Source organism: Uloborus diversus, chromosome 1 (genome assembly GCF_026930045.1).
Source record: "Uloborus diversus isolate 005 chromosome 1, Udiv.v.3.1, whole genome shotgun sequence".
In the NCBI taxonomy this organism is placed as follows: Eukaryota; Metazoa; Arthropoda; class Arachnida; order Araneae; family Uloboridae; genus Uloborus; species Uloborus diversus.
Window position 1 is genome coordinate 85,422,056 of NC_072731.1, and position 15,897 is coordinate 85,437,952.

Consider the following 15,897-nt stretch of genomic DNA (forward strand, 5'->3'; position numbering starts at 1 on the left):
AGAAAACATTTTATGAAAGTCTCCAATCCAGTCTCTGTACCTCAAAATTCGTGAAAGCTGCTTAAGAAGTGATAAATATTCTGAATGTAATCTTGAGTCTACTTTTACTGAATAACTTATAATAGTCAATAAATGTACAAGTTCAGATTCACAGAGCCATATTTCCTAACTGAAAAGATTCACAAGAAGTTGACATACATAATGACAAAAGTAGTTTTTTTTTTTTGGGAACAAATGGATTATTGTTGAAATTAGAATTTAAATTTAGAGAAGGGATATTATTCAGATATGATTGCAATTTCATAGAGAATAACCTGTAAATTTCAAAGAGCTAATCGGGGGAGGGGGGATACTTTTCAAAGCTAAGACCCCTTTTATTTAAATATACATGTGTACAACAATTACTTTTGATATACACACAATTTATTTCTCATGTTAAAATAATTTATGAAGTCAAAATATTATACACATAAATACCAAGCCCAGTGCCTGTTGATAACCAGCAACAGGCAATGGGCCTAGCTAAGCTAGTCAATTTACTGGACCCCAATGAAGATCAATGACCCTCCTTAAGCTATCTACCCCTTTACTGATTACAGCCTATTTTGGTAAGCTGATCCAAGTGTCCACAGCTCAACAAAAGTAGTAACTTTGAACATTTGAGGTAAAGGGGGAAAATTGGAAGTAGGGAGGTGAAAGCATAACAAACACTACCGGATTTCCAGTGAATAATCAAAACACAATTACCCCTGTTACCTACCTTAATTATTTTAACAGACATAAAGAAAATGATGTTCTTTAAGTTAAACTTTAAGTTAAAATGTTAGGTGCTCAGTTAATTAAATTTAAAAATTTGTCAAAAAATCTGTAATAACCAAGAATTAGCTAATGATAAATTAAAATTGCAAAATTAAATAAGTATATATGTAATTAAACAAAAAAGTAATTAATTTTTTAGTTATTAAAAAAATAATATAAAATAAGCTAATCTGATGTAGCATGTGTCAAAATAATTTTTAATTGCAAAAATAAAATATTTACAAGATGCTGAAGGGTTGAAATCTCAAACAAGGGAAGCAAATTTTCGTGAATTAAGTTCAGTTTTGGCATGTTTCTCATAAAATAAATTCATTTATTTTTTAATAAAATTAAACATAAAATATGCTAATGTAAGGTAGCATATATATGAAAATTACATCTGATAAGCAAAAATGTTTAAATTTTTGCAAGATGCAAAAAAATTGAAATTTCAAACATGAGAAGCAATTTTCTGTAAATTCTGAGTAAGTTCAACGTTGGCATGTTTTCCATGAAATGAATTTATTAATTTTTTACTAAAATTAAACATAAAATATGCTAATCTGAGGTAGCATATGCGAAAATAACATTCGATTAGCCAAAATATTTAAATATTTGCAGGAGGCAAAAAAGATTGAAATTTAAAAAAAAAAAATCCTCAAAATCCGGGTAAGTTTATGGTTTCCAAAATAATTCCTTTTTTAGACATCGAAATTATTAAAAAATAAATTAATCTGAGGTTTCATATGTCAAAATAGCTTTCAATTGAAAAAAAATTAAAAATATTTACAAGATGCAAAAGGTTTGTAAGATGTCTGGATCTTTGTGACGAGCATAGCGCCTAGAACGTTCGGCTGATTTTCATGAAATTTGGCACAAAGTTTGTAGCATGAGGTGTGCATCTCGAAGCGATTTTTAGAAAATTCAATGTGGTTCTTTTTCTATTCTAATTTTAAGAACAAAAATATCATAAGATGGACAAGTAAATTATGAAATTATCATAACGTGGAACCATAACATGGCACAAGCCAATTGGAGAGATACGAAATCACCATACCGTGGAACCGTAACATGGGTACAAGCCAATTGACGAGAAAATTCATCATACATTATTTGTAAATATACAGGTGAACCAAAAGACCTTTTAATTTTTCTTTTACGGGCAAAGCCATGCGGGTACCACTAGTATGTTATATATTAACTTATGAAAAATATTATAAATATGAAAATGCTTAGAAAACTCACAGCTCCCAACTTGTCAGATGCTTTAGCTTTCCACATTCTGATATTCATTTCATCAGAGCCAGTAAGAATATACTTATTGTCCAATGACCATAAGACAGATGTCAATCTCTGCATTCGTTTTGTGTGGTAAACATCCCTAAATAGTGATGAAAATGCATGTTATTGGGGATAAAATCAATTAGAAAAAAAAAAAAAAAGAAAAAGAAAAACAGTATTATGAATTATTGGAAAAAATATTAGAGTAAAAATGTGCATGATTAAAAATGTGCACATGAAAGAAGCATGATTTTGCTTACCAGTATTTGATAACCGAAATCATGCTTCTTTTTATGCTTCTAAAGAAGCATGAGTGGATGAGTTTTTGGAGTGATGTTTTAAGTGGGGTTCCTCAGGGATCAGTTTTAGGGCCTCTTTTGTTTATTATATTTATGAATGACATCAATGATAATATTTCTGGAAGCATGAATTGTTTTGCTGACGATGTAAAAGTTATGGGGATTGTCGAAAATGAAGAACAAGTAAAACAGCTGCAAGAGGATTTAGATCATATTACTAAGTGGGCAGATAAATGGGGTATGGCAGTTAATGTAGGGAAATGTCAAGTGCTACACTTAGGTCATGGAAATAAGCGTATGAGATATCGTTTACAGGGTTCAGTCATAAATCAGGCAGAAAATGTTATGGATCTGGGTGTCTTTATAAATCAGGACTTCAAGTTTAGTCAACAGTGCAGTATTGCTAGTAACAAAGCCAACAAAATGCTTGGGTTCATCAATAGATCTATTTCAAACAAATCTAAGAAAGTTCTTCTGCCTTTATATAGGAGTTTAGTAAGACCTCATTTGGAGTATGCTGTTCAGTTTTGGTCGCCTTATCTGAAGAAAGATATTTTTGTATTGGAAAGGGTTCAAAGAAGGGTAACTAAATTAGTAAGGGGACTCTCAGATTTAGATTATGATACCAGACTTAATAGGCTTAACATGTATAGCCTGGAGCAAAGGAGAGTCAGAGGGGACATGATTCAGTTATTTAAATTTATCAAAATGAAAGATGTAAATGGATTAAATTTTTGCGGGGAAAGCAGGACAAGGGGTCATTGTTTTAAGCTATTTAAATCTCAGGCTAACTTGGAAATCAGGAAAAACTACTACTTTAGCAGGGTCGTGGGCACTTGGAATAGCTTACCGGAAGAGGTGGTAATGAGCAAGGGAGTGGATAGCTTTAAGAGGGCCATTGATCTTCATTGGGGACTAATTAATTGACTAGGACCAGCCTAGCTGGGCCCAGTGCCTGTTGCTGGTCGTCACATTTGTATTTGTATTTGTAACTACTATAAGACACACTATAAGACTTCTAAATACTATAAGATCTATATTTTAGATTAGTTTGTTTTCATCATTATTCATTTTTTATTTTCATGCTAATACTGGAGCAAATCTTGGAGAAAAGGAGATTGATGGTATTTGGCAGAGGCTATCTAATTTAGAGCTGTATCCTTCATTTTTCAGTCCATAAAGATTTACATTATTATTAGACTTGCCAACTTTTCAAAACTGCATCAGTAAAACTTTTTGCGAGGCATTTAATAAAACCAAGACAAATTAATTGACGTAATACCGCGTTCCCAAACGGTGGTTGGAGAACGCCTGGGGTTCAGGAAAAAAATATTGTAATGGCAAGTTTTACCATGCCTGTGTCTGATAGTCTCATGTTCAAGCACATTTTGCTTCTTTTTTATTCATTTGTCCCTCGCCCATTCGATGCTTTTAGCATGAAAATATTTGCATATTTGCTGACACATTTTAAGAATTTAAAAGCATTGTAAGAATTTAGTCTGTCATTGCCAAGCGCCGCTTTTAGCACTTTCATTGAGAAAGATTGCCCTGAAACCATGCTGAAAAAGCTCTACTTATGAATACAATGTCCTCAGATGAAAGAATTTGAAAGCGTACGTTTCCTCAGAAGTTTTTAATCGGAATGATTAATTAAACTTGATGAAAACATGACATGGAACATTTGCAAGCATCTCAAATATTTTGATGTTTAGTTTCTTTACCATTTAGGTTCGACGAATACCTATGGCTACTGGCTTTTATTGAGTCATACATGGATAGAAGTGAGATCACACTGTTGTTTGTTCTTATAATTTTCACACTACATGGACTACAATTTACTTTGAGCTTCATTGTTGAAAAAGAGACAGAATGGTTAGCGACTCAAAAATACCACAGGAAGATTGAAAAATTAATTTCTTTAGAAAATTTTCGTGGGTGAAGTTTGGCAGTGGAAAGTTTACGCACTAAAAAAGAGAAATCAACAGAATTTAACCATGCAACTTAATTTACGCTGTATGTAAATAAGGAATTTATGAAATTTGTAAAGAAAACGTCTCTTGTAGTAAGTGAGCTTAGAAATATTTGTTTTGTTAAAGTTTACCTTTTGTGTAAAAATTAGAGTAAATGTATACATTGAAAAATAGATGCTTCTATTATTTTTCAACTTATGCATTTTACTCCGCACTTATAGCATAATTACAAGAAAATTCTTCAGCAATCAAACGATTAATGCATGCAGTATATCTTTATCGAACAGCTAGGCTCGTAGTCCTTTTTAAGAAGACTTAAATCTAACAATCTTTCTTATTTAACTGGAAGAAAAAAGTTTATTCAGTTAATCTAAGGCAGTTCCTTGAAAAGTATTTTAAAGATCTTTCTTTAATTGATTTCTGATTTAGTGATAGTATGTGTCATCAATGTATCCTTGTGTCAGAAAAATTTCAGCCAAACTTTTGAGCCTCTTTGTTCCACAAATATCCGATTTAAAATTTTTTTCCAAGTTTGGTTGAAGCACAACACAGAATAACCACTGTGTTTATTTTTTGGTGAATTGGTTTTGCATTCATTTGTTAGCGATCATTTTAGTTCGTAACAATATTTGTAATTCTATATTTTGCAAATTATGTTTTCGTTCTTGTTTTAAAGTATGGAGCAGCTTCAAACAAAGAAACCTCCCAAATTTTATTGCCTGTGTGTGTGTGTGTGTGTGTAGGCACATTTTTTTTTTTTTTTTTGCTTGTTACTTATTGCCTAGTACCCGAGAGGTTCGCCCACCTCTTTTGGAGTTTGGAAAGGGTTCGCAAGGGCGAAAAGGTTGGGAACTGCTGACGTAACATAACATTAGATTACGCATGTGTAATACTAATATAAGAATGATAAATTTATTATGTAATTGCAATATTTAAATAAAGCTAATTACTGCAATTTTAACATTACGTTCAATTTTAGTTTACGGGAAATATACAAAATCTAACTAAATATGAAAAAGTGAAGCACCGTTTATACATATTTCCCCCCTTTCTTATCAGACTTTTTAAACGTAGAAATTCAACAGTATATGACTCCTTGTCCATTTAAAAATAACTTTTCTTCGTTTTTTCGACTCCATTTGTACAACGCGATATAAAATAAACAAACACATGTCGTGTTTCAGAACTCGTTCCACGCCGCCTCGCTCTTTATCCACGGATCGAAAACAGCCCCCGAGTCGACCAATTAGCTTTATAGAAATTAAGCTCGAAGTGGCTAGGATTACCAGATCTTTCCAGAGAGCAAGCAGATTGAAACAAAATAGCTTCCTTCTGTCACCAGCTAGGGCGGAAAATTATCTATTGGGCGATTTTGACACAATCTGGCAACACTGCAGCCGCATGAATGCTCTGAAGAAAAGACAAGGCAAAAAAACTAGTTGTGTTTAGGAGGTAGCTTAAGGGAACTGAATGCTTTATTTGGCTACTTTTAAGTGAATCCGAGGTTTTTCTTTATTTTTTGGAGGATTTTTTTGAACAAGCAGTTATGATTTGATTGAAAAAACAGTTCCAAAGCCAATCGTAGCTAAAAACCATAAAAATCGGGAGTTTATCCGTAAGCCCTTAAAGTTTAAGTGGCATCCATAAATCTTGCGGATAATCCGTAAAAATTGGAAAGTCTGTATTATGCATATGCACAAGGGCTCGTGAAATATGGCCACTCTACCACCATTGATGATAAACATATTTGCACTGGTGCCAATATTTTCAGCTTTTTAATATCAATTAAATGTTTTTGAAAATATATTTAAGCAAAAAATTTAAGCTTTCACACATTAAATTCTAATTTTTTAAGCATATCACAATTGGACTGCATTTAATTGTGTAAAACTCTCTCATTTTAAATTATTGTGAGATTTTACAGCTTGGAAGTTGAGTATTCCTTCCTCTTTTGTAGTGGAGTATGCTAGTCATGTTGCCATACCCGCTCACAATTTTGAATTTAGTTGCATCCAAGTTGATTCAAAGCAATACAAATCATAAAAAATGCTTTGATTTTTTGCAGTCTTTAACTTAGTTTAGCTCCGTTGCCCAGCTTTGCATGGTCTACCTCTAAAATAAAAGTGATGTTAAGTGACGAATGTTCAATAATCAGGCTTCAATTAGAGAGAGAAAAATACTGTAAAATATTCTGTCAAAATAATAATTCTTAAAGAAAGAGAAAACGACAAATCAAAAACTCCAGCAGAAATTAAATGCAACCATCCATAAATACACCAAAACTCCTAAAAAAAAAGAAAGATAAATCGCCAAATAATAATCAAAAAGGAAAATTTTTACCTCGAAACAAAAACAAAATTTTATTTAGTCACAATAGAGAAAAAAGAAAGTGGTAATCTTTTGAATGCTAATTTGAAATGAGATTGCGCAACGATAGTTTTCCGATATAAAAAGAGTTCTATTAGGCTTAACAGTGCTTTTTAATTTTTCCCCTGTCATTTTACAGCCATTTTTTTTTTTTTTTTTGAAATTCAGAGGAAATGAATGAACTTTATGGTTATTTTTCGCAGGCTTTCAAATGGAATTAAAATTACTGGTTGGATAATTATTTCGGGTAGAAAGAGCCGTTTAATGCCATTTTCGAGCCCTTAAATTAAAATTTGAACGGTTCGGTACCTGTTTGGCGTTTCAAAACCCCCCTACGTCCCTTCTCGGATGCACAAGGACCTCCCAACCAAATTTGGTCCAGATCCGACGAAAACTGGATTTGCATAGGGAACATATAAACACATATATATACACACATATTCTTTGTTTTATTTATATAGACGCAGAGAAAAGGAAATTGATCTACAAACTTTTAGATAGGTGATAGAATAATATATTTTTCCTTTTTTTACTGACATTTTCATAATTCTTGTATATGTATGTTTCAGAATGTGCTATCTTTATACACAGTTCTTAGAATTTGATTTTTTTTTCATCTCAATATTCCATAACGTATAAATAAATAAAATTTCTTCTTCTTTTCATGAAAATATGTACAGTATAACTTTGATTTAACGGTACCCAATTCAACAATTTCCTCAATTTAATGATACTGTGCACTGGTCCAGATTTGAATAGACACTTAAATGTATTAAGTGTTTATGCTCGTCGACGATGACTTTTTCCAGTCCCTTGACAATCGTTAAATTGAGGTTGTACTATAGTTTTCAAAAAATTAAATGATACCAATTTTCAGACATCATATTAAGGTTAAATTTGTTAAAGCAAAAAATAAATGATAAAGAAGCCTTCTAACAATGTCTTTTCTCTATCCTACCATTCAATTAATCAAAAAATTAAATATTACATGCCTAAATAGCAGGTATATAAATATCAAGTTTATTTACTGTGCTTGTGTATTATTAATGTTGCTCTAATCCTGTTATTTTATTATTCTTTCACTGTCAAGCTTATTTTTCACTTAAGGGGGTATTCTAGTCTAGAAGCTTAATTTTAAGGTGATTTTACAGGTGTAATACACTTCTGTTTGTGAAAATTGCAACAACACGAAGGACTTACGCGAGTGAGCTGAAAATTGCAGGAAATGTAAAGTAGGGCATGATATGCAAATGATTAGAATTGCAGACCAGTAGTACATGCGTACGCTGAGCAGCCCTCTGAATGGTAGATCAAACCGAATATAAATAGATGGCTCTAGCCAAGACATGTATGATTATCGGTGGTTATATGCTAGAGTAAACATTAACTAAATCTTTAATGCCTCTTCGACGAAAGGCAGCGAAATTTGAGCAAATTTCCGAGTTTGAACGGGGCAGAATCATTGGCCTTCGTGAAGCTGGATTGCTTATCATGCAGTAGCCGCTCGTGTGCAGCGTAACAGCAGCATAATCATGCGTTTGGAAGCAGTGGACGGACGAGGGTCGGACAGCTCAGAAATCCGGGAGTGGACCCCGAAATGTGACGTCAGCTAGCGATGACAGACTCTGGTGCATATAGTGTCCGTCCAAAAATAATTTGAATTACCATAAACCCTCTTAGAAACTTATTCGTAAAGGTCTAAACTATGAGAATATGAAGGAAAAAAAATTCTATTTTTTTTTAATTTCTAGACTAGAATACACCCTTAAAGCATTGATTAGCATTATTCATAATTTTTATGCTCTTCATATAATATCTGTGTACTTAGTAAACCCTTTCTGTACTCTCTTAGATTCATCACTTTATATATTTATCATACCAAACAAACTTCCAAAAATACTACCGTATTACTCATTATTCGGCATGCCGGAAAAAAGCGACTTTGATTGGCATGCCATGAAACTTGAATTTTCTGACATGCCGCATTATTCAAGGTTTATTTTGCAACAAAACAAAAATAAATTTCCCATTCAGTTCCAATCAGAAAGCAAACTAATGTAAGTAAAAAAATAAATAGATCCCAAAAGTAACTATCTTTCAAAAAAAAATGTGTATTGCATTTAATATCTGCTTGTTATTTATGGTAGGTCATTATTAATGGATTTAATTATATCATAGCTGCCAACCTCAAGATAAAAAAATAGGAGCACTTAAGGGAAAAAATAGGAGCAATGAGGGTTAAAATAGGAGCACCAAATCGTGGCCTGTGCTAAACCTTCCTTCTGTACCGTAAGCTTCTATAAGTTCTAAGCACCCTTACAATGCATTTCTGAATTTTCATGTTAGATTTTCAACAAAACTACAACCAAGTATAAGATAAAAATATTTTACATTAAAAAAGCATCATTACGTAGGTACATATTGAAAATTTAAAAAAAAAAAAAAAAAAAACATGATTACTGTTTGATTTAATAAAACTGCAACCCTTTTTAAAAATATTCCTTTATACATATCCTACATGTATTGAAAATGCATTACATAAGAACATATTGAAGATTTAAAAAAAAAAAAAAAACACAATTACTTCTTATACTTGGAAGTAAATCAACTTCATAGTAAAGGTCAAGACTTGGAAATCTTCTAAGTCTGGCCACTAGACTCCAAAAACTTAGTGGCCACAACTGTCACCAAGTTTTGAAACACAAACTGGAGGGGAGATGGGGCAGTTTTTTCAACTTTCATGAAAAAAAAAGATGAATAGGACTTCACACATTTTAAAATAGAGTCATTCAATACTTTTTTTGCACATGGAAAATTCAAGTTAAAATAGATTTCTGATTTATTTTAAAAAATAAATAAATAAATGAGAAATCAGCAGGAACCTTCATTTTAGATGAAATGGTTTCAGCTTATAACAAAGCCTCCGAGGCAATAAGGATCAATTACAGATAAAATTTCTCTTTCAAAAAAATAATTTTAAAAAAAAACCATAACTTTTTGCCATTTGTTATTTTTAATAGTTTGCATTGAGACAAACAACCAATTCTGTTTTCGGAAACTTAGGCTATTAATAATCCTGTCTACTTCCATGTTGCAAATGACCAAACATGGCAACAATGCAAAACATTTAAGATGATAGATTTTTGAATTTGTTGCATTAAAAGTAATTATAAATAATTAATAATCCTTAAAAAAAACTAAAATTTAGATGAAATACACAGTTTTTAGCACATTAGCATCCAAACCAATTAGGATAACGTAATATTCTGAAGAAAATTTTTTTTCATTTTTCAAGAAAAAAATTAAGAATTTTCTGAAAAAAAAAAGCCCATTTTGCATTATTTTCAATAGTTTGCATTGCAATAAACATCTAATTCCGATTTTGAAAACTTGGCCACTTTAAGAGTTTTGTGTACTTAAATCTCGCAAATGACCAAATATGGCGACTAAGTCAAAAATTCAGATATAAAATTTTGAATTTGTTGCATGAAAATAATTTGAAAATAAAAAATCCTCATGAAACTACAATTTAATTGAGAATCTTTAGCACATTCGTGTCCAAAGCAATAGGGATAAGATGAAATTTTAAATAGTATACTTGTTTTCATTTCTCAATAAAATTACTTAAAATAACCAAAAAAAAAAAACATTTTGCAGCACATTTTGCTGATTTTCATTAGTTTGCAGTTAAAAGAAACCCCCAATTCTGCTTTGTCTTTGAAAACGAAAGCACTTAAGCATCGTCTACTTCCATCTTCTGAATGACCAAACACGGCGGCTATGTTTTGCACGTAGCTGAAATGCTCAATGAAAAAACGATGTTCTCCGATCGATTAGCGCTCCCACTCAGTGTTTATCTTGACACTAATGCTTCCAGGGCATTAAATTGCCTCTTCTTTTGTTGAGTTTGTGCACAATTCCTACCTTCCAGGATAGGGAAATTTCTTCTTTTTATTCAGAAATCGAAAAGTGTACAAGCAAAGTCAAAAAACGGAGTTTTTTGGAATAAATCGGATTTTTGGAGTACGCAATAAAAATCGGAGAAACTCCGGGGAAAACGAAGCACTTGGCAGCTATGTTATATGCAAATAAAGTAACCAATTAGAAGCAATCATTGTTACTGTGATTTGTTCCTTTTTTTTAAATAAATCATTTTAGGTACCTTTTAGAGAGGTATGTTAAATTTTTATTTATTGAAAAGCTATGGTAAATTCTTTAGCACTTAGGGGGTTTAGGGGTGGTAATAACTTACTGTTTAAATGTTTTCTTACTTAGTTTTAATTTAATTTTTATAAAATTATTCCTTATTAAACAACATTTTGCTTGTTAAAATAACAAATGACATTGTTAGTAAATATTTTTTTTAAATTAAACTGTTTATTAATAGCAATAACATATGTATAGAACTTATATTCATTTTTAAACTGAACATATATTTTTTATGGCATTAATTTTTTTTCTTAACCTTGAGTTTTTTCCCCTGCCGGAAAGGATCAGGCAAGTGTTATTGAAAACCTGGTGGCCAACGAATTTTGCGCCATGCCGGATAATGCGGGGTAATGCCCTATTAAGGCATAAATATTAGATATTAAACAGTTATTTTAATTTTTATGGAACTATTCATTTTAATAGCTATTATAACAAATACTGAATTGAACCGAAAATTGTAAATGGGGAGGCGAGGTGAACCCAAAAATTTTTATCTCTCTACACTAAATTTTTTTTTGCAAGCAAACACTTTTTTTTTTTAAATTTTTTGAGCACTGCATATGCATTATGTTAGATAATTAAAATCACAATTTAATTCAAATTCCTTAATTAAAGAAATTGAGGACTATCACCAGTTACAATTTCTCAAACACAAATGAAAAATTTCATTTTGGGGTTTGTAACTACATGAATTCCTTTGTCAGTAAAAGTTCTTTTTTTTTTCTTTTTTTTTTCAATAAGTTGATTACTCTTCCACTGACATAAATTAACAAAAGCAATTCTAGCACAAATGACAAATTAATATGTGCTCACAAGTTTACTTTTTATTTGATTTTTATCTGCTGCATTTATAATTTTTCTTTTAACTTGAACAAGTTGCAAAAAAAAAAAAAAAAAGGTTAAGATATTTTTATTGATGAAATGATGTATACTTAATATTGTCTAAGAGAATGAGACATCCATATTACCTGCTTCTACCAGAATTCAATGGAAATATTCTTACAGTTTTGTCATAGCTTCCAGAAACAAATTCTTTCCCAGTTGGAGAATAATCAACGTCGAGAACTAAACCAGAAGAAATAATTTTGTGATGTTTCATATGTAGCACCAAACTATATCAGTGCAAAATAACTTTAACAGTAAATCTTCGAAGCAATATAGGGCTATAAAATTTTAACATACAAAAGAAATACTTAGACAATTTATTATAGAAACAGACTGGAAATAATTTTGTACCATAAAAAATCATTATTATTACACATATTGAGCAAAATATCAAACAATAGTCAGAGCACTGGCGGATCTACAGGGGGAGGGTGATCTCCCCCCCCCCACCCACCCCAAAAAAAGGTTTGTAAATTCGAAACATTTCTGGGAAAAGATCACCAAACTCTCCCCTCCCCTGCCAACAAATCACAAAAAATCACCTACAACTACATTTTTACCATTTTAATTCCAAAAATTTTCCAGGGGATAGTCCAATGTCATCGAAGATCGCCAAAATTTTGAAATTTTAGAGCTTCAATTTCAAAAAATCAGCAGAATTGTAAACTTTTTCTAGAATGTTGTTAGTGAGGGACTTCAATTATGTTTTTAGAACTTCAATTCTGAAAAAATTCCGGGGGATAAACCCCAATCCCGAGCCCTTCTTCTAACATCAATGAAGATCCACTAACATTACGTTTTTGAAACTTCAATATCGAAAAGTCGAGGAATAGTTCCTGACCCCATCCTTCCTCTTAACGCTACCAAAGATGGCCAACATCATTCAAACATTGTCTAAAACATTATTTTGGGAACTCCTACATCGAAAAGTTTCAGGCGAAAAGTTCTGAACCCATATCTTCTGCTATGCCATCAAAGGTGGCCTACAATTGCGTTTTGAGGACTTCAATTCCGAAAATTTTTACGAGGGGAAGCCCCCCAACCCCGTTTTTTTAAAGAAATCTGAAATTGCGTTTTTGAAGCTCTATTATCAAAAAACGACTGGGGAGAGTTCCTGAATCTCATCCTTTCCCTTCAAAAAACCAAAAATAGCAAACAATTGTTTTTTTTTTCGAAAATATACCCCTAAATTTCAAAAATAGTTTCAGAACGGGACCTTCAAGACTTCTTTTTTGTTGTTAACCACCAAATAGTCTAAATCAGAGGTTCCCAAACTTCAGACCTCCGCGGACCCCTCCAGAAAAATCACGAACATCGCACCCCCCCCCCCACCCACCACCAGCATGGTCAAAAAAAAAAAAAAAAAATTTATACAGAAAAATTAGCGGAAAAATATCTTAACCTAAAGCATAATGGCAGCTTCAGGTAATTGCAACTAAAGTATAGAAAAATTAAATTTAAGAAGTAAGCTAAGATCTTGTTGATTCTGTGATAAAAGGTGTAACTGCTGTGATCAGTTAGAGAAGGGCCAACATATTATAGTGTTGAATGGTACTTAGTTAGATTTTGCTGCAGAAAAGAATTTACTAAGAGTCTACATTATCTGATCCCCCCCCCCCTTTCTGAAAATGCATGCAGGTAACACACAAAAGAATGCTGAAAATACAAAAATGCATGCAAACCTATAACTTTTCTTTTCCTTCCATTTCATTTTAAATTATTAATTTCATTCTATTCAAATAATGTCAGTTGCTTGTTTTAAATTATAACACTTAGCTTTGTGTCACAAAAGATGAAACTCTCTCAGCTAACTGAATTCAACTGGCAAATTATGCACTTTGCAGAATATGCAGCCATTATTTTAGATCAATAAAAAGTAACATTCCAGTGAAATAGGATTGTCTCAGATAAAAATTTATTTCAACACATGCTTTTTGTGGAAACAAATATCAATGAGAATTTTTATTTACCTCTCAATCCAAACATGGCAAGCTATCTATCACTTACCTTGTCCCCGAATTAGAGAGGAGATATTAAACACAAACATAATTTTTACAAACATTAACATGCAAAATAACACAACAGAGATGCAAATCAAAAGTTTTAATAAAAAACTTGTGTATCTTTTTAAGGACAAGTGGTGTGTGAATGTATCATTGTCAATGACTAAGTATAAGAGCTGCTTTTGTTATAAGTTGATTCCTTTTTAAGTCTTCAGCTATTTTTATTGCTTTGTTCACCTTTTTCGAATCGCCATCATCAATAACAAAACAAACCTAGTAGAGGTCCTGTTTTTCTCTATAAGTTTTCTTGATCTTGATGTGCTCATAGCAGTGTCGGCTCAGCGCCGGACAAACCGGATCCCTGTCTGGGGCGGCAAGTTTTAGGGGCGGCATTTTAGTTCGAAAGTCTGAAACACATTTTTCATTAGAGACAAGCTTGTACAAAAGCATGCAAACGTAATTTCTTTTTTGTTGCTTGGGAATCTGAAAAGTATGTGAAGGTTGTAGGTCTTTTTGTTCTCCTACGTTCATTGTACTGTAATTGCTGTCGCCAACGTCTGATTGTCTAATTGCGAAACGAGACGAAAAGGGTGGGGTGTGGTCTGATTACCATCAGAATCCTCCACCTGATTCTAGGCCCTAGGGTTTGTGCTTTACAGCCATGCCGCTCTCTTGTCGATTGTTTTGACGGTACTGATGCTTCAACAAGGGGAGAGGAAAGCTTTTACGAGCCATCTTTTGGCTTTGTTTTAGAAGGGCTGTATTTCTTTTTTGTACATGTAAAAACAGGGTTCATACTCTATTTGAATGAAAAAATTCCATGACTTTTCCAAGACTTTTTCATGACTTCAATGAAAATTTTCATGACCTCGTTATACGAAGAGAATAGCACTATCTCAAACTTGGTAATATATGGAAATGAGCATTAGCAAAACGTCTATATGAATGCCACAGCCAATCTCATTGAAGCACTTAATCATAACGGAAAAAATATAAGTGCACACTTAAAAAACTAAACTATTCTTATTTGTCTTCATCATATAAATTTAAGTAAAGTAAAAATGCAGCTAAGCGAATATGATGATGCTTAAATGTCTGATTTTTTTTTTTAAAAACAGGCAGAATGATATTGAATGGGACAAAGGTTGAATGAGTCATCACTAAGTTTCAATAAATTTGCTTCAAAAGTTACCTTTTAGTGTCAATAGTGCCTTTAGTCATCCACGTAACTTGACAGTATTTTGGTTCTTTGAAGTAAAATCACATAGTTTAGTTCTTTATGTTTCTAAACCAGATCTTTCTTGAAAAAACCATTCAGTAATGAATCAATCTTCTGATTCAAAAGTATACTTGTTTTGTTTACAAATTTGCATACATTTAAATGCATATAAATTAATAGATTCAGAAATTCCAGAACATGTTTGATTCTTGACATTGAACATAGCAGTGGGTCGCATGGATTAGTTTTGCTTGCTGTATGTTGGGCACTATTGTTTTAGAGCATTAGAATTCCTCGTTTTCTGTATTCTATCGCCTGACTTAAGGTCTTTATTTTCTAAAACATTCAACAAATTAAGATAAACTCTGATAAATTTAATAAAAAAGTCCTTACAAGTGATGGAATCGAACTCGCATGCAATTGAATTGCTTTTTTTTTTTTGAGTGGGCGTGGCAAAACTAAGAACGTGAAATTTTGCTACTACAGAATATGAAACATAAGAAGTGTTGAAAATAACAGAAAATTCAAACTAAGTGATGTCCAGGCAGTAAAATCACGTCGCAAAAAATGGCAAGCAGCTGCGACAGAAGTGGATGCAATGAGATTTCAAAATTCAGATTTGATTTTTGGATCTTTCAATTTTCCAGTTTTAATAACTTTTATGTGCTACACTGTTAAATCACTCATTTCTAATGCTCCTTTAGCTACTGTTCCTTTCTCTTTGTCCAGGAAATTTTTCCATGACTTGAAATAAATTTCCATGACTTTCAATGAAAATTTCAATTTTCCATGACTTTTCCAGGTCTGAAATTCTGTTATTTTTTTTCCATGACTTTCCAGGATTTCCATGACCCGTACGAACCCTG

The 15,897-nt window shown here is 32.2% G+C and overlaps 1 protein-coding gene across 4 annotated transcripts in view; it reads right to left on the minus strand.

The window, feature by feature from the left end:
• Nucleotides 1–15,897, minus strand: part of LOC129230874 (DDB1- and CUL4-associated factor 13-like) — a 130,239-nt gene that overhangs the window by 14,670 nt on the left and 99,672 nt on the right. For all 4 annotated transcript variants that reach the window (XM_054865204.1, XM_054865205.1, XM_054865202.1 and 1 more), the window contains 2 exons: nt 11,893–11,989; nt 2,044–2,179 (listed from right to left, as the gene is read on the minus strand). In XM_054865204.1, the coding sequence (XP_054721179.1) occupies nt 2,044–2,179; nt 11,893–11,989 (233 nt within the window). The remainder of the gene's footprint in view (nt 1–2,043; nt 2,180–11,892; nt 11,990–15,897) is intronic.